The sequence below is a fragment of the Pagrus pagrus genome (assembly GCF_965226575.1).
Source record: "Pagrus pagrus genome assembly, chromosome: 18".
NCBI lineage: Eukaryota > Metazoa > Chordata > Actinopteri > Spariformes > Sparidae > Pagrus > Pagrus pagrus.
Genome location: NC_140202.1, coordinates 348,560 through 375,740, shown reverse-complemented (window position 1 = coordinate 375,740; position 27,181 = coordinate 348,560). Strand labels below are relative to the sequence as shown.

The window sequence follows — 27,181 nt, the reverse complement described above, 5'->3', positions numbered from 1 at the left end:
AGATCTGCCTCTAGCATCTCTGTAAATTCCTCAGAAATAGTTGGAATATCCAGCTTATCCAGAAATGTCTTTTGAGCCTGGGGGTCATATTTGATTTGGGATTTATATAGATTTTCATAGTATTCCCTAAATTCCCTGTTTATTTCAGTAGGGTCTATTATTGTATCACCATTATTGTTAATAATTGATGTAATGTTTTTCCTAATTTCTAACTGTTTAATCTGCCAGGCTAGAAGCTTGCCAGGTTTTTCCCCTTGCTCGTAGAATGATTGGTTCAGCCTAAGCATACTGGATGCTGCCCTAGCTGCCGATAGTTTATTATATTCTGCTCTTAAGAGCAACAATTCCTTTTCTGCTTCTGGGGTTTTATTCCTAAATACCTGCTCTTGTAAACTTTGTATCCTGGATTCTAGTTGCTGTCTTTTCTGGCGTATCTCCCTAGATTTGGATGAAGTATAGCTTATTACATGTCCCCTCAAGAAGGCTTTAAAAGCATCCCATTTGACACACGCTGTTGTTTGTGTTGTATTATCCTTAAAATAATGATCTATTTCTGTTCCCACATACTTTACAAAATCATCATCTTGTAACCATTTCTGACTCAGAGTCCATCTAGGTGGATCTCTAATAAGGTTCTCCTCTGTATATATCATACTGCACAGTCCGTGGTCTGATATCAATATACTGCCGTAGGAACAATCCTGTATTTTTGAAACCAATGATGCAGAGATTAAAAAGTAATCTATCCTTGAGTAAGTTTGATAAGTACTTGAGTAACAGGAGTAGGCCACATCATTAGGTTTCAAGTGCCTCCAAATATCTAACAGATTTAACTCTTTAATGAAATGATGAATGGTTGTTCTACTTCTGTTGTGAGTTTGATCAATACCTGTGGATCTGTCCCTGACTGGATCTAGCGTACAGTTCCAGTCCCCAGCAATTATATACTCTCCTGGGAGAGATGCAAGTGTGAGAAATAAATTTGTAAAAAAGCTGGGTTCATCTGTATTGGGGCCGTATATATTAATCAAATTCAAGTTTTTTTCACTTTTTTCACTTGCAGATGATCTATGCCTCCGTCCGACATACCTCCTACATAAGTAACATTAGCCTAATGTTCACCAACGATTCATGTGTGTTGCATGGGAGCAACGTCGCAACACAACTTTATTGTCCAGCTGAGGCCGGACAATCAACAATCAGCATAGACATCAGACTCTTGATTATGCTCTTTCTCTGCCTCGATGCAGAATCTTCCACGTCGAGAAATTTCCACACCTCTAATGTAAACTGCAGTTTGACTCATGTGTGGAGGCATACATACATATATTCAGTAAAACTGCATCAGATCCTGTCAGAGTTCTTCTGTTGTGTAACTTAAATCTCTCTCCTCATCAGTCAGTGACAGCTGTTTCAAGAACTTAGCTGAGGACAGGAGTGGAGTCAACCTGAAGGACCTTGTTCATGATCCCTCTCTGTGAGTCTCCACACTGGTTATGGTCTGCACACACACATTGACAAATACAGTGCACACATGCACATACACTTACATTACACTTTCCATATCTTTGTCACCTCATGCAGGCTTGGAGGAGTCATAGCAGCCTACAAGATCGTTCCAGATGAGATTGATGAAATCAAGGTACATGTCCTCGCTTTTAGTTCACTAGCATCCACGTCACTGACATTCACTCATAGATACACATAACAGTATGCTGTGAAAGCAGTCTAGACTTACAGTAACTCACTTACTCACTGACACCATTTTTTTTTAATCCTTCATAGAAGAAGACAAACTTGATAACCAAGATACAAGCTATGGTGCCTCAACACTGAATGAAAACAGTGGCAAACTCCTCCTTATATACCTCCTGAATCTTTGCTTATCTGGCTCACAAGTTTTATTAGCAGTTGGTGGTGACCATCCATCTATCATCCAACACTTAGCCAGTCATTATTCTTCACTTCAATGCTTTCCTGGCCACTGAATGCAGTGAGAATATGACTGTGTGGTGGGGATTTTCTTGCTCAGGGGCATTTGAGCAGGGCAGAAGTTTGTCACCACTGGAGTTTGAACCCACTTGTTTCTTTGAAGGAAAGTGTGTTTATCCATTACAGCTGCCAGTTGGGCACCTAATGTTGCAGGTAAGTCAATATATGGTGCTGTTGTAAACTTGTGTGTGTGTGTTTTACATGTGTACAGGAAACTCTTCTGGAGTGGTGTGATGAACTGGAGCTGAATCTCATTCTCACCACTGGAGGAACTGGCTTTGCACCACGAGATGTTACACCTGAGGTACAAACAGAGAGAGCCACTGATGGCAAAACTTAATTATTGCCATGATAAAAACTGGACATTTGGAGACTAAACTAGCAAGCCCTGCCTGAACATGTGTTTATTATAAATAAAAAAATATTTGGGACAAAAAGTGCTTTAAATCTTGTAACTAATGGAATCCTGATGTTTGTGTTGTAGGCCACCAGGGAGGTGATAGAGCGAGAGGCTCCAGGCATGGCTCTGGCCATGCTGATGGGATCACTGAACGTCACACCTCTGGGCATGCTGTCCAGGTGAAGACTTTACACTACTTAGTACACTTTCAGTTTGTTAGACTTGCTGTCTTCACGAGGAGGTGCAGTGCTAATCTACGTCATTTTAACCAGATTTGCGTATGTGGTATTCTCTCTGTACTAATCTCCTTTCTACTGCATTGTCTCCAGGCCAGTGTGTGGTATACGTGGTAAAACTCTGATCATTAACCTGCCAGGGAGCAAGAAGGGCTCTCAGGTAGGATTTTTTGACTTAACTGTGTTTAATCTAATACGACTTGACTTGGAATAGAGTGTATTGATCTATTATTTATAACGAGTAACTGGCCTACAAAATGTAATAGGATTTGAAGTCACATTTAATTTGGTATAGAATGCATAATCACTTTTTAAGGACTATGTGGTTTGGACTTGAGACTTTCTGGGGACTGCAAAACAGTTGCTTTGTCCTACCTTTAGAATATATTTTTATTCTGTGTTATTCTGTATCAATTTTAGGGAACAAAAAGTTATTCGACGGAAAAATTTGATTTTATGTCATTTAACCACGAAGAATGTATTCACAATGGTCAAAATTGATTTTTTCTAAATGTTAATTAATATCACGATGTTGACGGAACGAAAATTGTCTAAACTGCACTGGAAGGGGAACAGATGAACAATTTAAGTGCACACAGGCTGGAGTTATCTTGATGTTCATCTTCAAACAAGGCAATGGTTGCAGGGTTTTTTTTTTTCAATGACTGGATAATTATCTTTGCAAGACGAACATTAAGCAGGCCACATGTTTGTGAACACTTTTTATGTGACATGAGACGTTATGACATAACGTTAACGGAGCAAAGCAGTAAGCAGTAGTAACCAACAAGACCAGCTGACAGCAATTAACAAGCTTACAAACACACACACCACATCATTCAACACGTTAAACAAACTCTGTGGTGAAGAAAATAACTTTACCACAAAAACCCTGCTTCTACTCAGCGTCTTGCACAACAATGGACCCCTAGAGCTCACAGTGCAATAGAGAGGCTGCTCTCACTGCTGGACTTAATTACACAGCAGAGCACACCTCCTTATTTTGTTGTCCACATACACGCATGCATGCTTTCAGATTAATTAATTGATTAGTTATTGCTGTTACTTTTTAAAATGAAAAGGCTGCCGAACGTTTATCTTCATTTCCAGTTGTGTTTCATATTGTATTTCAGCTGATTATGGTCCCCAAATTATGGTTTAGCACACAGTAAACTGGAGCAAAAGACTATTCAATTGATAATACATTTTGAATTGAGAAAAGTTTTGAATCGTTGCTGAATCAGCTCGCACTCCCAATAATTGAATCAAATCGTAGGATTGCCAAAGATTCACAGCCCTACTGCCATATCCTGATATTATAAAACTGACATTACACAACCAGCAGACATGGAGAAAAATCAGCATTCATTTTGAGTCGTTTTGCTGTACACTTCATGAACAACGGCTTGATATTCACTCTCATTGTACCTCTGGTTGTTTGTAAGGTGCTGAGCAGGTTGTGTAGTGTGAGTTTATCTGAGCTTTTTTGGTGAAGTTGAACTTTGTAGGAACAAAATCAGGACAAAGTCTCCCACACACTGTTCACCTCACTTGCAGTCAAGAATTAATTTTAATAACAACGTTTAGGTATAATGACTTTCATCAGGTTATCTGTCTAGGTCTTTGTTCCGAAAACGTGGTTATTAAAATTCATTCTTGATTGTAAGTGAGGTGAATAGTGTATGAGAGTTTTTGGCCTGAATTGGCCGGCCCCTGGTCTTCAGTTTAGAGGCAAAAGCAATGAGCTAAAGAGTTCCATAAAGGTACTGATAAGTGTTCCGACCCTTAACTCAGCACTTGGTTGAAGCACCTATGGCAGTGAAACAAGCCAGACATTTTTATCTTGGAATCTTGTTTTTCATAGTCTGAGTCCTGTAGGTTATTTCTTCATACTTAAAGGAATAGTTCACTCTAAAACAAAATTCAGTCATTATCGACTCACCCACATGCTGATGAGAAGTCCGGTGTAGTTTTTTATTCCTCAAAGTGCAGATGGAGACCTGCGGTGCTTCCCTCCGGCAGGAGTAATCCATATAACGAGCATAAGTGGCGACCCAGAGGAAAATGTCCATAAAACTACACAAAAACTTTGTAATATTCCTCCATACTGCTCGTCTGCTGCAATCCAAGTGTCCTGAAGTGGCGACATCCTCCTGGTAGTTCCAAACGTCTTCCATTTTAGAATTATGGAGGACATTGCGCTCTTGCTAACGTCAATGCAGCAGACATTATTTTGTATGTGTCTGAGCTTCAAAGGCAATTACTTTCACCGTATGGCTTGGTTTTTTGCTTTGATTTGCATTGTCAGCTTTCAGGCCTGATGCCAGGCCTGACAGGTGTGTGCCAGTCCAAATCATGTCCAGTCAACTTAATTTGCCAGAGCTGGACTCCAGTCAAGATGTGAAAACATCTCAAAGATGGTCAAGTAAAATGGTCACCTGAGCTAAATTTCATTTGTCATAGAAAAGAGTCCAAATACTAAAAAGTGAGTTTTAATGATTTTAGCATAAGAATGCAACATTAAAAAAAGTGGTCTGAATAGTTTGTACTTTGTTCCTGCTAGTCCTTACAGCATTAATAATTGACTCGGTCCAAGCTTGCTCTTACTGTTCATGTAATATCTCTGATTGAGTTTCGCTGTGTGGTTTTCTTCAGGAGTGTTTTCAGTTCATCCTGCCTGCTTTGCCCCACGCCATTGACCTGCTGCGCGAAGCCACAGTTGGGGTAAAAGCCACACATGCAGCTCTTGAACAGCTGCCCTCCCCTTCTCCTCTGCTGGCCAACACACACACCAACACACACAGTAACACGCACACCATGGAGCGTGGCACCCAGTGTGAGGAAGAGGACGATGAGGAGGAAGACAGGAGGAGAGGTCGACATGCACACAACCACCACCATCACCAGCATGGATCCTCCCACATCACCGCAGCTGCCATCGCTGCTAAGGTAACCAGTCAAAAGGACAAACCCCAACCAGTGTGGCTGCTGCCGCTGGAAACTTGGTAGATGAAACTTTAAGGAGTCCCCATTTACAGCTGGTATTAACATCTGTGTCTGAATATAGAACCCTAATGCATGCAGAATGCGTTGTGTCTTACATGTAACACATTTCTCCCACCTCGCCGATACAAATTTTTTTTGGTGTTTTTTGGTGACAGGAATGTGAACACAAAACTACACCCGTCTGCTCAATCATGACATTTCGTCCTCTCTTTATAGCATAAGATAACTAACTACAACCAAGTTTTTCAGAAAATTAAACACTTGGTTTGTTCAAGTGTTTAATTTTCTGAAAAATTATATTATATATACTTATACTCTGGTTGGTTGATTAGTTACAGGCACAGACACAATACAATGAATAAGGCAGGGAAACGTGACCACTCTTCACAGATTGTTTTTATTTAACTTTTGTAACATTGTAAGCACCCGTTTTTGACTCTCTTTTGCATCATTGTGTTATCAATGTCCAATTGTGTGACCTCAAATAATATAACATCCATTCCATCACCATACAAACTTGAATACAAATACTGCAAAATCATAACACATACTCTGAGTTCACTGAGTTCTTGGTTGCTTGTAACAGTAACATTTAAGTTCAGCAGACTTTAATTCGTTATTTTTTTTCCCCTGCATTTATGTGTTATACAGCCTTCCACACCCTTGTAAAAAACATAAAACAGAAGTGATTGATTATTGATTGTTGAATTATTAAGGTAATAGACAAACATGCACTGTATCATATTGCATGTTAGCTTGTTTACACATGAAGCATACATTACATTGTCCTTTTTAGTAAAACTGTTTCCTGCTTTCTCTTACAATTTATATGTTTCTTTTCCTACCATATTTCTCAAATGTAGTGCTGGCTGAAACTTACTCTGCAGCAATGTCTTGATTGACTTTGTACTTACCAGTTACAGTGTTGAGCTGTTGACATTACTATAAAACTTAAGATCAAGCCTACTTTTAACTGGTGCAATAGCTTGCAGGTATAAATGGAAAGGCCCATGTTCAGATGTCATTATCCAGATAACATATGACCATGTCAGTTCAGGTGTGAATGTGGTCCTTTCAATTTCAAACATCTTCAGAATTTCAGAATATTTAGTTAGTTAGTTAGTACGGAAGCGTATTGCATTCACTTGAGTAATTTATTTTTTGGTCTGTTTTTCTGAGTAATTTATTTTTTTTTGGTCTGTTTTTCTGGGTAATTTTTTTTTGGTTTGTTTCTTTTTTCTGTTTTTCTGACTAATTATTTTTCCTGCTTTTCAGAGTAATTTATTTTCTGTTTTTCGTGGTAATTTTTTTCTGTTTTTCGTGGTAATTTTTTTCTGTTTTTCGGAGTAATTTTTTTCCCCTGAATTATCGCGATACTTCGAACTCCCGGGAGAACCTCCAAACTGCCATATCTGTCCAACTGATCTGGAGTAATGTACTATGTACATTACTATGTACTATGTATATGTCTATACATTTCTAGCAGATCTGAATGGGCTTTCCTTCTGAACAACCGCAAAAGTCCTCATTCAGTTGGGGCGACCCCAATTCCGACGGACCGCCATTCCGACCAGGTTATGGTTAAGGTTAGGGTTTCAGGTTCGGAATGGCGATCTTTTTTCAAAAAAGGGCCGGCATTCCGAAACATGAAAGTGAACGTTCGGAATGGCGACTTGTCACCATCCTCAGGTGCCTGTATAAAGTTGACAAACTAATGGTAATACCATCTATATGATTTAAAGACAGGACTATCTCCCAGTGTCTAAAACCCAGACCAAAGTAAAACTTGATTCAATTAAACAAGTCGGTCATGTTTGTCTCCATTATCGAGCTTTCAATAAAGGAATGAATGCGTCTATTGTTTCAAATGCTCTCTAAACTCAGAAAAAAATTACTCTGAAAAACAGAAAAAAAATTACTCCGAAAAACAGACCAAAAAATAAATTACTCTGAAAAACAGACCAAAAAAAAATTACTCAGAAAAACAGAAATAATTACTCCGAAAAACAAACCAAAAAAAAAAATTACTCAAGTGAATGCAATACGCTTCCGTAAGTTAGTGAGTTAGTTAGTTTCATTTATTGTCCACAATGTGGAAATTTGTCCTTGGTCTCATAAAAAAAACAACAAGCAGGACGACAACAACAACAACACTTACACATAAACATCTTCAGGGCAAAAAGCAGGACAACAGTGGCAGTTACATTAGAAATGCATCAACGGGACATGGTGTTCAATGCCCTTATGGCAGTAGGGATGAAAGACTTTTTAAAAATATTACGATTTGCCCTTGGAACTTTATCGTCTACCAGAGGGAAGAAGTTCAAACTCCCTATTGAGTGGATGAGAGGGATCGTTTGCTATTTTGACAGCTTTTTTCCTAAGCACTTCCTCATACATACAACTTAATTGTTTCTGTCTCTTCCCTATAATTTTTGAGGCTAGGTTTACTATTCTCTGCAGCTTTTAGAAGTGGTCTACTGTATGGAGCAGTTATTGCATCAAAGTTTCCATTTATTATTCATTAACCAGATTGAGGCTTTTCATTTCATCACATTCACCTATCTGTCTGTGGGTACACGTGTCTGTTTGTCTGTCTATCTGTGTGTTTGTGCGTGCCCACACCCGCATGCATGTGTGTGTGCCCATCAGACTAGCCATGCTGTGGTCATGGCTAAGGGAGGTCCCTACCTGCCCAGAAGCACACCCGCCCCTCCCACTCATTTCACTTGTTCCTGTAGCCATGACCAGCAGGTGAGACACTCATGCACACACACACACACACACACACACACACACACGCACACACACACACACACACACACACACACTTGTCCTCTCCTGTCTTTGGTCCATTCATCATCTCTGTCAGTCAAACAATTCTGGTCCCTGTTCTTTATACATGGATAACAATCTCTGAATCTGCTCTAAATTGATTAAGATACATTGGAAGAAGACTTTTTAACATTAACTACAGAGTTTAAAATGTGATTTTTTTTTTTAGATATGTGTAAATAGGCAACTGTTTCAAAACAACTTTTTAATGTGGCCAAGAAATCAATAAATGCAGCTTTAAAAAAGTACCAGTCCATTTTATGAGCAAAACCAATATGTTACTTCAACATTAACTAAAGGTTGACTGTTATCAAAGCCAGCAAACTTGCCAGCTTTGATGCTGTCCTTATACATTGATTATATACAAAATAGACTTGTATTATATGTACAACACCTATTAATTTGCTTAAAGGAAGATACAAAGTGTTGAATTAACTACAGGGCAGCTTCAGTAAAGCAGCTGAGTGAAATCATATGATCAGCTCACAATCAATCATATGATCATTGTGTGTGATATGACCAATGCACTATCCAAGAAAACAAATGAATCTGGCAACACTTTATAAAAACCATCATTAATAAATGTCAAATCTATTGTTAATTAGATTTGAGTTAGGGTCAATTATTTGACCATTAACAAACCTTGAAATGCTTTGGAAATGATTCACGAAGCAATTGTGACAGTTTATTAACATCAGTTGACACTTTTTAATGGCCATCCTAATAATGTTTATAGATGAACTACTGAGTATTTATTAACCAATTACAAAAACTAAAAACATTATTTGCATTTTTATAATGAACAATTGCTTAATAAATGGTTTATAAAGCATTTTATTGTTTGTTTAAAGTTAAATAACTATAATTTTATGTTTGATTAGCTATACATTTAGCATTTTTAATTATGGTTATAATAAAGTGTTACCATGAATCCAACTGCTGCTGAAGAACCCAGTTAGCTAGTTAGATTGGTGTGGTCATTTTAGCTGACTAACATCATGTTAGCCTGGATTAGTTAAACCATGTGTAAATACCGGGGCCGTTATCAGTAGTAGGTCTATCATAAGTGGTTAAAAGCAGCAGTTTGTAGGTGTGATGGCTATTCACTTTAAAGCAAATCAACTTGGCAATTCAGTGATCAGACCATAGACACGAAAAGCATCCATGTGTACCTGGTACATCCATCTTAAATATGCTGTACACTTGGACATACATGTACAGATTGATTTCAAATTTCTCCCTGTGCAGTGGCTGGCCCTGATAAACAAGTAAACAGCTATAAGGCAGCTATAATGTGTTAATATTGCCTTTGGATGAAAGAGAAAGATCAAATTGAATCCGGATGTAATCTTTTGGTCAGGGATTTGGTCAATACCTTTGAGTTAAACACAGACTTTGTTAATCCCTTGTGAATGTGTGACACATGATGTTGGGGTGAATTCCAAAATCACATGAAGCCCCCTTGTGCTAAAGAAGACCAGCAGAGGAAAGACATCACACACACCATTATTCCTCCACCACTACTGTAATATATACAGTGCATTGAAAGTTGTTTAAAAGTAACAAACTCAAATAGGTACTTGCACTGCAGTTAACTCAAGTCTAGCCCAGTCATTTGATCAGTGCAATTTTAGACTGTGTTAAAGACAAATGTACACATAATCTCATTGCACTACTAAGCAAAATGCTAAAGTGTTAGCTGAAGCATTGGGCCGATGATCTTTTCAAATAACATGGATGATTTTGGTGTCTATGGTCTTCCCTTATGCAGAAAGTTCACCATGAAAGCTGAATGCCACAGAAGGAATAAATATAGAATATATGAAAAGTGATTCTGTCTTAGCTGACAGAAAGTCAACTAAAGAAAATGCATTGTGTGTGTCTGTGTGTGAATTTGTGCATGAAGATCCCGGACTCGATCATTTCTCGAGGCGTTCAGGTTCTTCCTCGAGATTCAGCCTCTTTAAGCTCCACCCCTTCCGAGTCACCACGGGCAACACAGGCGACGTCCCGCCTTTCCACTGCCTCATGCCCGACACCCAAGGTACACACTAACTTTTTCATACATGTACACGGACACACACACACACACACACACACACACACACGCACACACACAAAGAGAGAGAGAGAGAGAGGAAAGTTGCTACATGACTGCAGTCTTTGCCTTTTTCCTGGATTCCCCAACTTTTTTGTTTCTGATGAATTTATGACTTATTATAATAAGAGGTTGCCAGTTTGAATTCCAAATAACTTTATTCTGGTTATGTTGATGAAGGTTCTCAGTCATCCAGGTCATGGTAAATCTAGGTGCTGTATCGTAGGCAACATGACTTGTTTCAGTTTCTTGAAGATGTTTCACCTCTCATCCAAGAGGCTTCCTCAGTTCTAACTAACTGGAGAGGAGTTGGCTGGCTTTTAAACTTTGTGTGGGTGTGTTCTTACAGAGTCGTTAAGAACACGTGAGCTCTGAGTTTCAGATTAGTTTCAGATGTGGTCCCAATGTAGCCACTAAAAACACTTATTGAAAGTTTTTGGAGTGTCTTAATTTGGCTCTCAATTAGATACGCCAAAAAATATGAGACCAAATCGAGTCAGTAGTCTGACGTTAACACCTAATTCAACCTTGCAAAACATGATGGATTACCGTTAAATTAAAAGTCTTGGGACTTGTGTGCTTTTTGGTATTGAATGGGAGTGAATGACACTGAGAAATATCTTCAGTTGTGATACATTCACGTAGAAATTGTCCCAATTGATCTCAAACGATTGACAGTAGGAAAATACAGCAAAAACTCAAATTATGCTAGAATTGTCAAATTCTCACACAGTGCCCTTAAGTCAACTGCAAAGAGAGCCAGGCCTTTATTTATATAACCAGCTTTACAAGCCTCGTTTTTCCTGTTGTGTAAGATCTATATATTTGATCAAATTTTAGTAATGATATGGTATCATTTTAATCTGCTGTTGATAAAAAAAAAAAATGCAATTTCAAAACTTTTTCTCTACATATTTACCCCTTCGTCATGTAAATTCAGTATAATGTTAATTATATTAATTAAGTAATTTCCACATCACTCATGCCATTAATACAACAGCGGAGTCCTGTCTAGCTACAGAAATGTTATGTAGACTATGAAACTTTACCTGAGTTTCCACTGGCATGAGGAGTAGATAACAATGGAATTATCATATTTGGGTAAACTGTTCCTTTAATTTCAAACGAGAAAGGTGGAAATTGTTTACAATAAAAATAAGTTGGCCGATGTGCACTACAAAGGTAGCATATAATGGGAAAGGAAAATTAACTAGTGAATAAAAACGTGATTTCTATTTAAAAAGAGAAACTCAGAGCAGCAGAGTGGTAAGTATAATATGAGTGCTGTTGTACTGATGCATTAGTGCTATGGAGATTAATGCTGAATTTAACATGGTAGCCATGACAGTACTTTTTGTTTTTTTAATTGGTCTTTTTTGTTGACTGGCCTTAACTTGAATACAGGCTTTATTTAAGAATTTATTGCATTCATTTTTTTTTTTACTTTAAAATCCAGACACAGAGACAGCTTTAAAAAAATAAAGATTGCTACATCAGATATGGAGAAAGGTTTTACAAACTGTTGATAAAGCTATGTTAGGAGTAGATCTACAGCAGAGATAGATAAACACCAACTGATATCTGATATTGTGACTAAAGAACAGCATTGGATATCAGTTGAACCCAATAATGATTTCTATGTTAGTTTCTAACAATCTTATGTTGTTTTGTGCAATCAGGCAATTAGACACAGAGCTGCTGGGTTTTTCAACGTCACAGCTAGAATTCATGTTATCTGTGTCCATGTCCTGTGTATTAGACATTATTAATAGGTAAATCAACATGAAAAGCTTTGCCAGACTGTTCTGGTATGAAGAGGAGAGGTATATAAATCATTCATTCCATACATTTGCATCAAACAATGACCAAATATAGAATATCTGTCTCCGTCACTGCAGGTTCAGTCACGATGTGGCAGTAATGAGAACATTCTGAGAGCCAGTAAGTACTCTGTGTGTGTGTGTGTGTGTGTGTGTGTGTGTGTGTGTGTGTGTGTGTGTGTGTGTGTGTGTGTGTGTGTGTGTGTGTGTGTGCCTTGCCATAGCAACTAGCATCAATGTCAAAAAATCAGGAACTTATATAGAATCATATTTACTGTTAATTTGTGGGCCATTCCATGCCAACTCACCCAAAATCCAGATCTTTTAGCAGTTTATATCATGGATATTCTTGAAAAAATCATGTTGAAATGTCTATTAAGTTCATGGCACCATGCTAATGTCAGCATTGTTGTGATTCCTTGTATGTGTACTCTAAACCTCACCCATCGCTTATTTTTCATTGGATTGAGTTAGAGTTGTCCTGAACATCCAAGAGACCCTAAGGCAACATTCATTCATTTAAATAGGTGTTGCTGTATGGTTACAGTAATCAAATTAATAACAGGAAGTAATTTTTTACCAGAATGAAGAATCTGTCATTTTCAAAAAATCATATTTCGACTAGTTTTCACTTTCTGTCAACCAAATGTTGGTTCTGTGTACTATTAATGTAGTTCTGTCACACCCAGACGTTATATGGTCCTGCATTAAAAATGGAGTGCCACAGACAGTTAAATCTAGCTTCAGGGCTGAAAAACCCACTTTTGGAGTTATTTTGAGTGTAGATTTTAATATAGAATGTATAGAATGTTGATATCCATTGCATATATAAAAAAATCTAAGATGTTATTGTTTATGACTTTTTAAAATTAATGATTCTTTTGCATTTTTGGCTGGCTGTAATATCACATTCAGTGGTTTTATTTCATCAGTAGATATTTGTACTGTGTTGACTTTAAGGTTTTATATCAGTCTGATACTTGTTGAGCCTCTTTTTCATTGGGTTCTGGAAATGATATGTCTGGACAAAATATTCATGATAGTTCACACATATATTATTTCACAATTTCAAACTCTGTGCACTAATTTCTGACATCAACAACTTAGCCAAACTTGAAAAAAATCAAACTTTCCATAGGCTGCTTTGTGACAGTTGGCCTCTGTCCATTTTCCAATTGAGCAGGGCTCCATGATCTCATTATAACCTAAAACGGCTTAATGATGAAATAAATTATGATTGCCCTTTTTTGTGATCAACTTTTTATTGAACTATTTGTCACATGATATACAGATACATAATACCATAGATTGGGTACCAAGATTCATATGCATACAATAAAAACATGTGATTCAATACAAGCCACCATTGCCTCGAGACAATAACAAAAAACAACGGACAAAAAACAGTAAAAAAAAAAAATAACAAAAAAACATACAAAACACAGTAGACAGTAAACAAGATGTGTGTAAGTTCAGAATCAGTATTCCTTTATTTGTCCCGCAAATGGGGAAAGTCAAGGTCAGGAATATTACAATAAGCAGTAATAAAAGTACAAAATAAACAATAAAATAACAAAATAAGAAATAGAATAGACTCGAATATATATAAAATTTGCAATATGAACAGTGTAATTATACACAGTGTGGGCAGCGTATTTTCATTTACAAATAATAGATATGTGTATTAAAAATTGTCCAGTTTGTGCAAACCAAAGTGAGAATGAGAATGGGATATGTGTAGAGTTTGAGTGCACATGTAAGGTCTATTGGGAGCAGTGCTGGTTGTACGGTCTAACAGCAGCAGGAAGGAGGGACCTGCAATACCTCTCCTTCACACACTTGGGGTGTATCAGTCTGTCACTGAAGGAGCTGCCCAGTGCTGTAATAGTGTCCTGCAGGGGGTGGGACTCCTTCACCAGCAGCGATGACAGCTTATCCATCATCCTGCTCTCTCCCACCACCTGCACTGGGTCAAGAGGGCATCCCAGGATGGAGCTAGCCTTCTTGATAAGTTTGTCAAGTGTCTTCCTACCTGCTGCCAAGATGCTGCTGCTCCAGCAGACTACTCCATAGAAATTGGCTGATGCCACCACAGAGTCATAGAAAGTTGTCAGGAGTGCATCCTGCACTCCAAAGGACCTGAGCTTTCTCAGCAGATGGAGTCTGCTCTGACTTTTCTTATATGTTGCTGCAGTGTGATCAGTCCAGTCCAGTTTATTGTTCAGGTGAACTCCAAGGTGCTTGTAAGATGTCACCATCTCAATGTCTGTTCCCTGGATGTTCACCTGTGTGCAGGGTTGTCTGTGCCTGCGGAAATCCACCACCGGCTCTTTGGTCTCTTTGGTTGAGTTGGAGGTGGTTCCGCTGGCACCAGTCTATGAAGTCCTTAATAAGTTCTCTGTAGGCTCTGCTGTCCCTGTCCCTGATGTGGCCGACGATAGCAGAGTCATCAGAGAACTTTTGTAGATGGCGGTGGGGTGATTGGTGGAAGTCTGCAGTGTACAGGGTGAACAGGAAAGGGGCCGGATCTGTTATAGTGCAATCTAACAAAGTGACACATTATATTTGTGCAAGAATGTGTGGGGTCGAAAGAGAGCTGTTGAAGGTATCCAAATATACAGTGGATGTCCATGCTTTATGGATTACAGCTAATGATCTTTCTATGAAAGTAATATCCCTAAAGTGATTCAGCCATTCTTCTATTGATAGAGGCTCAAGGGAGAACCATCAGTTAAACCTGCAAAAATAATCTTTCTAAAAGCTAATCTGGTGCTATCAGTATGGAGTCGTCAGTAAATAAACATAGGGCAGGTTGTTTAGGGATGGGGAAATTCAAAATATTTTCAAGACATTTAGCCACCTTTATACCAAAGATTAGATACAGAAGGGCATTCCCAGAAGACAAGAGGGCATGTAGCCACAATATTCTGGCTACATTTAGTAAAATTTGTGCTATCTGTAAGCTTCATTTTGAAGTGCCTGTATTGTGTTGCATAGAATTTATGTACAAACTTAGAGTGAATGAGTTGATGAGCTGGATTTTTTGATGATTTAGCCCAAACATGTTACCAGTTAACCTTGTCCCTCAAAATCATGATTCCATGACTCAATTACCCCCAGAGTTTTGGCATTTTTAGTGATTAACTCATTATAATTCGTGGACACCAGCCTAGCCGGGGAACTTCAAGGGTTAACCCACATGCTCAGAGGGTGGGAGAGTAAAGGCAAGTCCCAGGGGACACCATGATGGATTGCTGATCTCATTGTAGGTATAAGAACCAAGAAGACCCAGGAAGGGAGTAACACTCCCAGTAAGTTTCTGGAATTTAAGTAATCCATTTCCATCATATAGATCTTGCAGGCTAAGGGTCTCATAGAGGCCCAACTATGGTTAAAATATGGACCAGACATCTGTAGCAAATTGTAATTGTACCAAATAGGAAACAGTGTTCAAACAGAGTTTGATGTTGTGACCCATATGCTTCTGGACGTCGGACCAGACTTTATGATTGCCCTTTTAAATAATTCTGGTTATATTGCAAAGAGGGATGCACTATATGGCTCTTTTTTTCAGCCGATACGATAATCGATAATTACCTGACTCTCATGGCAGATACTGATAAAATAACCAATAATAGAAAGTGTAAGAAAGGCTAAGATGTAGTGAGAAAAGATGGTTTATTTGATATACCATAGCTGTGATAAGATTTTATGGTTTAACTTGAAGACTTTTTCCCTCCCTATAACCGTTCTGAATTTGGTTCATTATTTAGGCTGTTTGTTTATTTATTTATTTTAGCTCTCCTTACTTGACCGCTGCAGCCAACATGTTTCAAAACGCGCAACTTTTACTTTATAGGCGTGCTGTTTCTGTTTCCGGCCCTCGACCTCCTTGTTCAATATTCATTGTACAAGTTGGATAACAGAACAAGCGTTTAACAGTGTTTAGGCAGCATCAGCTATTGAAAAAGAAACTTTAAAAATCTGCATCAAAGACAGAGCTCTACTTTTCTGTGGCCAATGTACATTTTCATTAGCACAAGTAGGACAATGAAATTAGGAAATACCCCCTAAACTGGCATTTTCCATTTTACAACATGAACAAGTGCAAATAAATTATACGTCATGCACGGACCCACCACACTTGGCTTTGTATTATTGGCTATAATTTCATCCATTACAAGTTGTAACTTGCAAATTGAAACACAGGCTTAATAGGTATCAGATGGATAGAAAACCTTGAAGTCAACTCAGTACAAATATCTACTGATGAAATAAAACCAATGAATGTGATCTTACAGCCATTGAATAGTGTGAAAATTAGCTCTTTCAAAAAAATCATAAACAATGGAGTGATATAACATCTTTGGATTCTCTATATATGCAATGAATATCAACACTTTCACATACTGAAGTTTCAAGGAAATTAGAATAATCCTTCTAGGCTAAATCTACACTTGAAATAACCCCAAAAGTGGGTTATTCAGCTCTGAAGCTATATTTAAAAAGATCTGTGGCAGTCAATTTTTGATACAGGACCAAATTACTTTTGGGTGTGACAGAACTACATTAAAAGTACACAGAACCAACCTTTGGTTGACAGAAAGTGAAAACTAGTGGAAATATGAATTTTTGAAAATGACAGATTATTCTTTCTGGTAAAATGACTTCCTGTTAATAATGTGATTACTGTAACCATTCAGCAACAAGAATGTACTCGCCCTTTGCCTTTGGAAATTTCCTACCTAAATGGGATACGTATCACACAAAACACAACAGTGGAATATTCAGTGACTTCCTGTGTCCAGTGGGTGGCGCTATAGATATGACACAGTATTGATGCAGATGAGCTCCTCTACATATGCGAGCAGTTTGATGCAGATGGGCAAGTGTATGTTGAAGTTATAAGGACTTCCTGCGTGATGGCGAAGGATCACAATTGACCGCACCGCCACGCCCATCAGGTGTAACACAGGCTGTTGAAGGTATGAGGATGCTACTGAGTGAATATGAAGTCTGTGGTGTTAAATCTGTAGGGCGAGTTATTGAAAGTATGAGACTTAGAAATTGGGATCGCACAGAATGGGAAAAGCCATAAGGGAGTCATCAAAATTAATCACACCGCCACGCCCACCAGGAATAACGTAGACGAAAGCTTTTGACAACTTTTCATCATCAAGGTATGAGGATGCTTCTAAGTGAATGTGAAGTCTGTGGTGTTAAATCTGTAGGACGAGTTAGTTAATGTACGACGCTTAGAAATGGATTTCCTACAGAATGGGAAAAGCCATAAGGGAGGGTCATTGAAATAAACCGTATCACCACGCCCACCAGGAATGACGTAGGCAAAAGCTTAGCACAACTTTTCATCATCAAGGTATGAGGATGCTACTGAGCGAATGTGAAGTCTGTGCCGTTAAATCTGTAGGAGGAGTTAGTTAAAGTACGAGGCGTAGAAATGGGTTCCTACAGAATGGGAACAGCCATAAGGGGTCGTTGCACTGCCACGCCCACCAGGTATATGCGAGGCGAAAGCTTTGCACAAGGTGTCATCATCAAGGTCTGAAGATGATATGTAGTGAGTGTGAAGTCTGTGGCGTTAAATATGTAGGAGAAGTTACATAAAGTATGAGGCGAAAACATGACAAAAAATGAATGGGAAAAGCCATAAGGGGGGCGTTAGGGGGCGCTACTGAGCTATCGTGCTGCGCATGAGGGCAGTAGTGGTATCGAATTAATGTACTCATAGGTAAGGAATTACGGGCCAAATTTGGCGGGTCTGCGAACATCCTAAAGTCCCGAAAAATGCGTCGTAAAAATGAAAATTGCCGCACGCCATTCAAGATGGCCGACTTCCTGTTGCGGGAAAAATTCTGAAAAAAATAATTCCAGCCTAAATCCTTGAGACCCATGACTCCTGTTAATTTCAAGACAATCCGAGAAAAAGTTTGCGGGTCAAAACGACGTTAGGTGGCGCTATGGAGTCCCCTGGCCACACCCACCCCAAATCATTTTGAATTATCAAGTTTTTCACCACATGTGATGTATGTTCCAAGTTTGGTGAGTTTTGGGGTATGTTCAGGCCGCCAAAAATGCGATCTCGGGGATGGAAGAATAATAATGAATTCCGCCTACAGATACAATAGGTCCTCGCACGAGTTTCGTGCTCTGGCCCTAATTAAAGCTGCAAGCAGTGATGAACGGGCCCTCGCAGTCCACGCGCGTCGGGGCTTGCTGCTGTCGCTACATGCTGCTGTCAGGGCATACTGCTGTCGGGGCTTGTTCATGCAACAAATTCCATTGAGGAATGAAAAGTGAAGGCAGTCAAGCTGTTATTTAGTCATTTAGCAGTAAAAGCGCCACCTATTGGCCGATTTGCATGGAATTTTGTACAAACTGTCAACTTGCAATGGAACACGATTAGCAAAAGTTTTGTGGTAATGGGACCGTATTTCGTCAAGATATGCAAGACTGTCTGTTTTAACACAATGTGCAGGAAATTGTTGTTTTATATTTTGGGCATTCTTTGGACTATCACAATTCTTTTAATAACTTTTTGTCAGGAGGGTCCACAGATGCTGTGTGCAAAGTTTGGTGCAAATTAGAGAAATTGGCTGGGAGGAGTTGGAAAAAGTATGTTGGTGACATTTTGCGAATTTACAAATGGAAATTTAGCGCAAAAGTGGGCATGGCCTATGTGACACAATTCAGCTGAATGCAGGGAACACATAGATATAAGGTTTAACAATGTGCACCATATTATGTGGGAGTTATCAGCCAAAAACGGTTTTGTGTTGATAATAGCGCCTCCTGCTGGTCATTTTTGGTGTGTGAGTTACAGGGGCCAGTCCATACCACCCCTATCAATTTTATATCCATAAGTGTTATGGTGTGGGCACAGTGCCAAATATAAAATTAGACTGCCACCAGAGCGCCACCTAGTGTCGGATGGGTAAAACCATAAAGGTATGTCCTCAGGAGGGCATTGACAATAATTGTACCAAGTTTCATGTTAATCCGAGTAACTGATGTGGAGATATAAAATACTTCAATTTAAAGAGCGCCACCTAGTGGTCATCGCCAAATATTTTGCACAGACGCTATCCTGAGTTTCATGTCATTTGGACAAACCAGTGTGGAGATATGCAACACTTCCTGTTTATAATGAAATCTGCAGGAAGTTGTTATTTAATAACTTGAGTATTCTTTGGAATATCAAAATTATTTCAATAACTTTTTGTCACGACTGTCCACAGATGCTGTGTGCAAAGTTTGGAGCAAATCGGTGAAATTGCCTGGGAGGAGTTCGAAAAAGTAGGTTTGCGACATTTGGCGAGCTAGCGAAAAAAAACTGTTATGGGCGTGGCCTATATCAGGAGATTCAGCACAATTCACTGAAGGCGTGGATATGAGGTTTTTGACTGCGACAAAGTATGTCGGAGTTTTTAGCCAAAACGCAGTTTCCTTGATTATAGCGCCACCTAGTGGTGGAAATTCACAACAACAACAACAGATTATAAAATTTTTCGTCAGGTGTGACGTATATTCCAAGTTTGTTGAGTTTTGGGGTATGTTCAGGCAGTGAAAAATGCGATCATTTGGGACAAAGGAAAACAAATAAAAAGAAAAAATAATCATTACAAAAACAATAGGGTCCTTGCAGGTTCCCTGCTTGGGCCCTAATAATCCGAGCAAATACAATAGGGCCTCGGGCCCTAATAAGTAAAAAAAAAAATAATTAAAGCTGCAAGCAGCGATGAACGGGCCCTCACAGTCCACGCACGTCGGGATGTGGCGCCGTCGGAGGCTGTGCACCCAGATGTGTGCTCGCCCGTTGCCTGTGGAAATGTCCTACCTACTGTAAATGGGATACATGTTGCACAAAACACAACAGTGACATCTTCAGTGACTTCCTGTGTCCAGTGGGTGGCGCTATAGATATGACACAGTATTGATGCATAGATGTATTCAAGGCGAGCCCCTCTACATGTGTGACAAATTTGGTGAAGATGGGAAATTGTATGTTCAAGTTATGAGGACTTCCTGCTTTATGGCGAGGGATCAACTTTGAAGGAAAATGAATGGACTTCCTGTTGGACTGAGGGTATGTGTCCAAGAGGGATTATTGTGCGTCTGGTCATGATACATATGCGTACCGACTTTTGTTAATATGTGTGCATGTTGGAGTCGGGGCTTCAAGTTTGAAATATTCCAGGGGGCGCTATGGAGCCATTTAGCGCCACCTGCTGGTCATTTTTGGTGTGTGGGTTACAGGGGGCAGTCTATACCACCCCTATCAATTTCATATTCATAAGTGTTATGGTGTGGGCACAGTGGCAAAAATAAAATTAGACTTCCACCAGAGCGCCACCTAGTGGCAAATCGGTAAGACCTTCATCAGCTTTCCTCAGGTTTGCATTGGCAATGAGTGTAGCAAGTTTCATGTCAATCCAACAAACCGATGTGGAGATATAAATTACTTCAATTTAAAGAGCGCTACCTAGTGGTAATCGGCCAAGATTTTTCACAGAGCCTTAGGGGCTCATGGGGAAGGAGTATCCTGAGTTTCATGTCATTGGGACCAAGCAATGTGGAGATATGCAACACTTCCTGTTTAGAGCGTAATCTGCAGGAAGTTGTTATTTAATAACTTGAATATTGTTTGGAATATCAAAATTCTTTTAATAAGTTTTTGTCAGGAGGGTGCACAGATGCTGTGTGCAAAGTTTTGTGCAATTTGGTGAAATTTCCTGGGAGGAGTTCGAAAAAGAAATGGTTGGCGGATATGGGCGTGGCCTCACGAGATTCAGCACAATTCACTGAACGCGTGGATATGAGGTTTCTGAATGTGCGACAAAGTATGTGGGAGTTATTAGGCAAAACGCACTTTCCTTGATGATAACGCCACTTAGTGGTGGCAATTCACGACAACAGATTATAAAATTTGGTGGAAATTCACAACGACAACAGATTATAAAATTTTTGGCCAGGTGTGACGTATATTCCAAGTTTGTTGAGTTTTGGGGTATGTTCAGGCAGTGAAAAATGCGATCATTTGGGACAAAGGAAAACAAATAAAAAGAAAAAATAATCATTACAAAAACAATAGGGTCCTTGCAGGTTCCCTGCTTGGGCCCTAATAATCCGAGCAAATACAATAGGGCCTCGGGCCCTAATAAGTAAAAAAAAAAATAATTAAAGCTGCAAGCAGCGATGAACGGGCCCTCACAGTCCACGCACGTCGGGATGTGGCGCCGTCGGAGGCTGTGCACCCAGATGTGTGCTCGCCCGTTGCCTGTGGAAATGTCCTACCTACTGTAAATGGGATACATGTTGCACAAAACACAACAGTGACATCTTCAGTGACTTCCTGTGTCCAGTGGGTGGCGCTATAGATATGACACAGTATTGATGCATAGATGTATTCAAGGCGAGCCCCTCTACATGTGTGACAAATTTGGTGAAGATGGGAAATTGTATGTTCAAGTTATGAGGACTTCCTGCTTTATGGCGAGGGATCAACTTTGAAGGAAAATGAATGGACTTCCTGTTGGACTGAGGGTATGTGTCCAAGAGGGATTATTGTGCGTCTGGTCATGATACATATGCGTACCGACTTTTGTTAATATGTGTGCATGTTGGAGTCGGGGCTTCAAGTTTGAAATATTCCAGGGGGCGCTATGGAGCCATTTAGCGCCACCTGCTGGTCATTTTTGGTGTGTGGGTTACAGGGGGCAGTCTATACCACCCCTATCAATTTCATATTCATAAGTGTTATGGTGTGGGCACAGTGGCAAAAATAAAATTAGACTGCCACCAGAGCGCCACCTAGTGGCGAATCGGTAAGACCTTCATCAGCTTTCCTCAGGTTTGCATTGGCAATGAGTGTAGCAAGTTTCATGTCAATCCAACAAACCGATGTGGAGATATAAATTACTTCAATTTAAAGAGCGCTACCTAGTGGTAATCGGCCAAGATTTTTCACAGAGCCTTAGGGGCTCATGGGGAAGGAGTATCCTGAGTTTCATGTCATTGGGACCAAGCAATGTGGAGATATGCAACACTTCCTGTTTAGAGCGTAATCTGCAGGAAGTTGTTATTTAATAACTTGAATATTGTTTGGAATATCAAAATTCTTTTAATAAGTTTTTGTCAGGAGGGTGCACAGATGCTGTGTGCAAAGTTTTGTGCAATTTGGTGAAATTTCCTGGGAGGAGTTCGAAAAAGAAATGGTTGGCGGATATGGGCGTGGCCTCACGAGATTCAGCACAATTCACTGAACGCGTGGATATGAGGTTTCTGAATGTGCGACAAAGTATGTGGGAGTTATTAGGCAAAACGCACTTTCCTTGATGATAACGCCACTTAGTGGTGGCAATTCACGACAACAGATTATAAAATTTGGTGGAAATTCACAACGACAACAGATTATAAAATTTTTGGCCAGGTGTGACGTATATTCCAAGTTTGGTGAGTTTTGGGGTATGTTCAGGCAGTGAAAAATAAGATCATTTTGGCAGAATTAAAACAAATAACAAAGAATAATCATTACAAAAACAATAGGGACCTCGCAGGTTCCCTGCTCGGGCCCTAATAATAATCATTACAAAAACAATAGGGTCCTTGCAGGTTCCCTGCTCGGGCCCTAATAATAATAATAATCACTACAAAAACAATAGGGTCCTTGCAGGTTCCCTGCTCGGGCCCTAATAATCATTACAAAAACAATAGGGTCCTTGCAGGTTCCCTGCTCGGGCCCTAATAATGAATATATGTTGTAAATTATCCTTAGTGTCTTTGATATTCAGGACAAATTTCAACTAAATCAAGTGAAAAATGACCAAGGGGGTGTGAGGTGAGGTTTACACATACACATAGAAGAAATGAAATTGAAACTGCAATTTAGCTCAAACTTATAACTCAAATTCATAACTTAAAAAGTATTTGGAGTACAGCTATTGGATTTTGCACGGTGACATGAATTTAATAGAGGTCTCAACATTACTTTTTTCAAGAAAATCCCTGACATGAACTGGGAGGTGAGTTGGCATGGAATGACCCTTACACCGATGAGTCGCAACATTAAAACCACTGACAGACGAGGTGAATAATCTTGATAATCTTGTTACAGTGCTTTGTTCTACTGGGTAATGGGTTCCTTGCATTCGTGTGGAAACCACTTGACACACACTAATCACCACTGCAGATCATGTCCACGCCTCCTCCCAATGGGCTGCAATGCATTGGATTTATTCCAGGACATCCCATGGATGCTTGATAAGAACGGGGTCTAGTGAAGTTGGAGGCCAGATCGAAGGGGTGGGGCACTGCCATCTAGGAGTGCTGTTGCCATGAGGGAGTGAACTAGGTCTGCAACAATATTTGGCTAGGTGGTGCGTGTCAAGGGGCATCCACATGAATGCTAGGGCCCATGGTTTCTCAACAGAACAATGTATTGTAATAAGTATGAGATGATCAATATTTTACGCTCAAACTGTCAGTGGTCTCAATGATGTAGCTGATCTCTTTGATTTTGTGTGTGTGTGTGTGTGTGTGTGTGTGTGTGTGTGTGTGTGTGTAGGCCACAGTGCAGTGGACATCAGTAAAGTGGCACGTCGCCATCGTATGTCTCCGTTCCCATTGACGTCAATGGACAAAGCCTTCATCACTGTTCTAGAGATGACACCAATTCTGGGAATTGAAGTCATCAACTACAGAGGTGAGTAGTATGTGTGTGTGTACTGTAGGCACACTTTTAAAGAAAATGTATCGCCCCATTCACACTTTCACCTTTTCATGCGCCGATTCTCTGCATTGCCGTCTGTGTGAAAGTTACAGATGCGGAGAGAGGCAGTTTTGTTGCGGCTCTGATCCACCTCTGGAGGTAGTATCAGAGCTGCAGCAGAGGCGACTGTTAACTTAACTTAACTTAACTCTAACTCTTAACTTCTTCTGAGTGATTCTGATTGACAAGAGCTTTTCTGGGCCCATTTTAATAGGAGTTGTTTGATACACCCATTAGACTCGGCCACAAATACTACAATGCGAAAGTCTTAACAGCTCATCATTGATCTGAAAGAGCCCATTATTGATTCGAACAAGTCAGGAAAGTCATTTGGAGCCATTTCAAAGCAGTTACAGGTCCCAAGATCATCTTTACAAACAACTGTTTGTAAATATAAAAAGCAATTCTGCAATGAATTAGAAGCTGCTGGAAGACAGGTGATAGTGTCCACAGTCAAGTGTGCATCAACATAAACTGAGTGGCTGCTGTGCAAGAAAGAAGTCCTTGCTCCAGATGCAGGACCTTAAAGCTCGACTGAAGTTTACCGCTGATCGGTCTGTGGTTAGATGAAACAAAATTTGAGTTGTTGACACCTTGAGAAGGTGAGGCCTTTTAACCCCAAGAACACCATACCTACTGTCAAGTATGGTGGTGGTAGTATTATGTTGTGGGGCTGTTTTGCTGCCAGTGGATCTGATCTACAAAAAGTAAATGGAATAATGAAGGAATTCTTCAGGAAAACCCTAAAATCATCAACCAGAAGATTGGGTCTTGGGTGCAGTTGGGTGTTCCAACAGCACAATCATCCCAAACATACATCAAAAGTGGTAAAGGAATGGCTAAATCAGGCTAGGATTGAGGGGTTGGAATGGTCTTCCCAAGTCCTGACTTGAACCCCATCAAGAACATGTAGACCGTGCTGAAGAAGCCAACAAATTTGGTTGTACTTCACTGACTCTGTCAAGAGGAGTGGTTAAAAATTCAGCCAGAGGCCTGCCAGAGGCTTGTGGATGGCTATCAGAAGTACCTAATTTAGGTGAAAATGCCCAAGGGACATTTAACCAGATATTGGTATTACTGTATGTATATTTTTGAACTTCATGAATGTTTTTTGTGACAAAGTAGTATGTGTTCCACTCATTCCATCACAGAAAAATGAGAGCTGTAGAAATCATTGGAACTCAGGACTGCCATGCATTAGGGCTTTGACATTTGCCCAAAAAATCATATTCGAACTTCGTTTGTTTATTAATATTAATATTCGAATATATTCGAATATTTATTGATAATATTTTGATCATTAAATGCCTCCAGTAAGACCTATATTAGTATCAAAAGAAAGTCGTTTTTCTGTTGTTCTATGTTCTGTCCACCAGAGGGCAGTGCATCAATCAATAGACAGAAAAGTGTTGACAGGTGGGCTCTCAAGTTGCTGGTCGTGGAGTGGTCGATAAGTTTAGTCTTACATATTTTACAAATAACTTTGTCCTTTCTCATTATTTTTCCTTGTTTCAGGAAACCAAAGAAGCGCCACACATTACTCCTTAAATTTTCCGGCGTGTATAGTTCTCCTTCCGCACTCGCAGCCTTTTGCTCCGCCATTGTTTTTCTGTGAAAGAGTGTAAACAGGCGTCAGGCGCTAACGACGTGATAACGTACAGAAGCCCCAGGTGATCAATGCTCATGAGCTCGCGTTTCACAAAACAGGCTGAAAAAAGCCTCGAATCTGGATTGAAAACTACGTTTTCAGGCAAACACATTTACCAAAAATAATGCTTATTATAGGTTCGAATATTTAGAAGCTGCCCGATATTCGTTCGAATATCTTTTTTTTTTTAATATTCGAATTATATTCGAATACCGAAGTTCGATGTCAAAGCCCTACCATGCATATACATTTCCTTTACAACTGTATGTAAACTTTTGACTGCGACTGTATGTGTGTGTGTGTACTGTAGGTGTGAGTGTGCTGTAGGTATGTGCTTCAATCTTCTGTTTGACTTGTCTAGTGCTATTTTAAGGACACAGAGAAGAATATAACGTCACACATGGGGTTTAAGACAGTTCAGCTCTCAAGTCATTAAAAATGAACACACATTGTACTTATTGTGTGTAGTTGGTATGATTGGAGCATTTGTTGTCAAAGTGTGGCTTGCACTAAACTGAATTGGACTAATTTCTTAAGACGGGTTGGGTCGAGTGCTCGCTCAGGACATCTATGCCAAAGACAACCTTCCTCCATTCCCCGCCTCCGTTAAAGATGGCTATGCTGTACGAGGTGAGTCCACTTATATCTATTATTACATAGAAAATCTATTATATATAACACCAGGTAAGCATTATATAGGGGACAATAATGTTCAACGGCATCCATTAAATTTGACTCAGCTGACGGCTGCATTCATCTATACAAATACATCTGTTTAGTTTTTTGGAATTGAATTAACTGAAAACCATTTTCTTCAAACTATATTGTATTTAAACTGTATTCCAAAGGTCACTAATAGGCGGACAGCAAAACATAAGTCAACAACGAAAACAGCTTTTAATCAAGAATGGAGTCTTTCATGTTCATTTTTCCAACAGGCAGTTGTACCACTAAGAGATGAAGCAGCAAACATCTCTACTCATATCTGAATTTAAGTGCACAGAAATGACTACTTTCACTAACAACACGATTAAAACAAACAACAAAAAAACCCAACAAAAATCAAACAAATACAAGACTAACTGACTGACACATCTTAAATGCCCGGAGAGAGACCTGGCTGGCACCCCTAAAACCAATAATACAATAAATAATTTAAAGCTCTCCAAAACTCGAACCGTCACAGTTCCAGCTACACATGTTTATGAGGCTGGCCCTTACACCATTCCATTTTTACTAAAGCTCTGTAATGTTTTTTTATTTTGAAATGCTGCCCTTATTTAACTTGAAATGGGTAAAGAACATTTATTAAATATTCATTTATAATAAGCTGCATATTTTAAATCCCCTCAGTTCAATGT

At 39.4% G+C, this 27,181-nt stretch overlaps 1 protein-coding gene across 2 annotated transcripts in view; it reads left to right on the top strand.

Moving 5' to 3' along the window:
* Positions 1 to 27,181, top strand: part of gphna (gephyrin a) — a 57,308-nt gene that overhangs the window by 14,200 nt on the left and 15,927 nt on the right. Inside the window, exons 2-12 of one of the 2 annotated variants that reach the window (XM_084382133.1) lie at positions 1,399 to 1,477; positions 1,585 to 1,642; positions 2,204 to 2,296; positions 2,477 to 2,571; positions 2,722 to 2,788; positions 5,284 to 5,577; positions 8,287 to 8,388; positions 10,376 to 10,513; positions 12,466 to 12,508; positions 23,969 to 24,106; positions 26,358 to 26,450. In XM_084382133.1, the coding sequence (XP_084238259.1) occupies positions 1,399 to 1,477; positions 1,585 to 1,642; positions 2,204 to 2,296; positions 2,477 to 2,571; positions 2,722 to 2,788; positions 5,284 to 5,577; positions 8,287 to 8,388; positions 10,376 to 10,513; positions 12,466 to 12,508; positions 23,969 to 24,106; positions 26,358 to 26,450 (1,200 nt within the window). The remainder of the gene's footprint in view (positions 1 to 1,398; positions 1,478 to 1,584; positions 1,643 to 2,203; positions 2,297 to 2,476; positions 2,572 to 2,721; positions 2,789 to 5,283; positions 5,578 to 8,286; positions 8,389 to 10,375; positions 10,514 to 12,465; positions 12,509 to 23,968; positions 24,107 to 26,357; positions 26,451 to 27,181) is intronic. The other variant, XM_084382132.1, reaches the window with a different exon arrangement.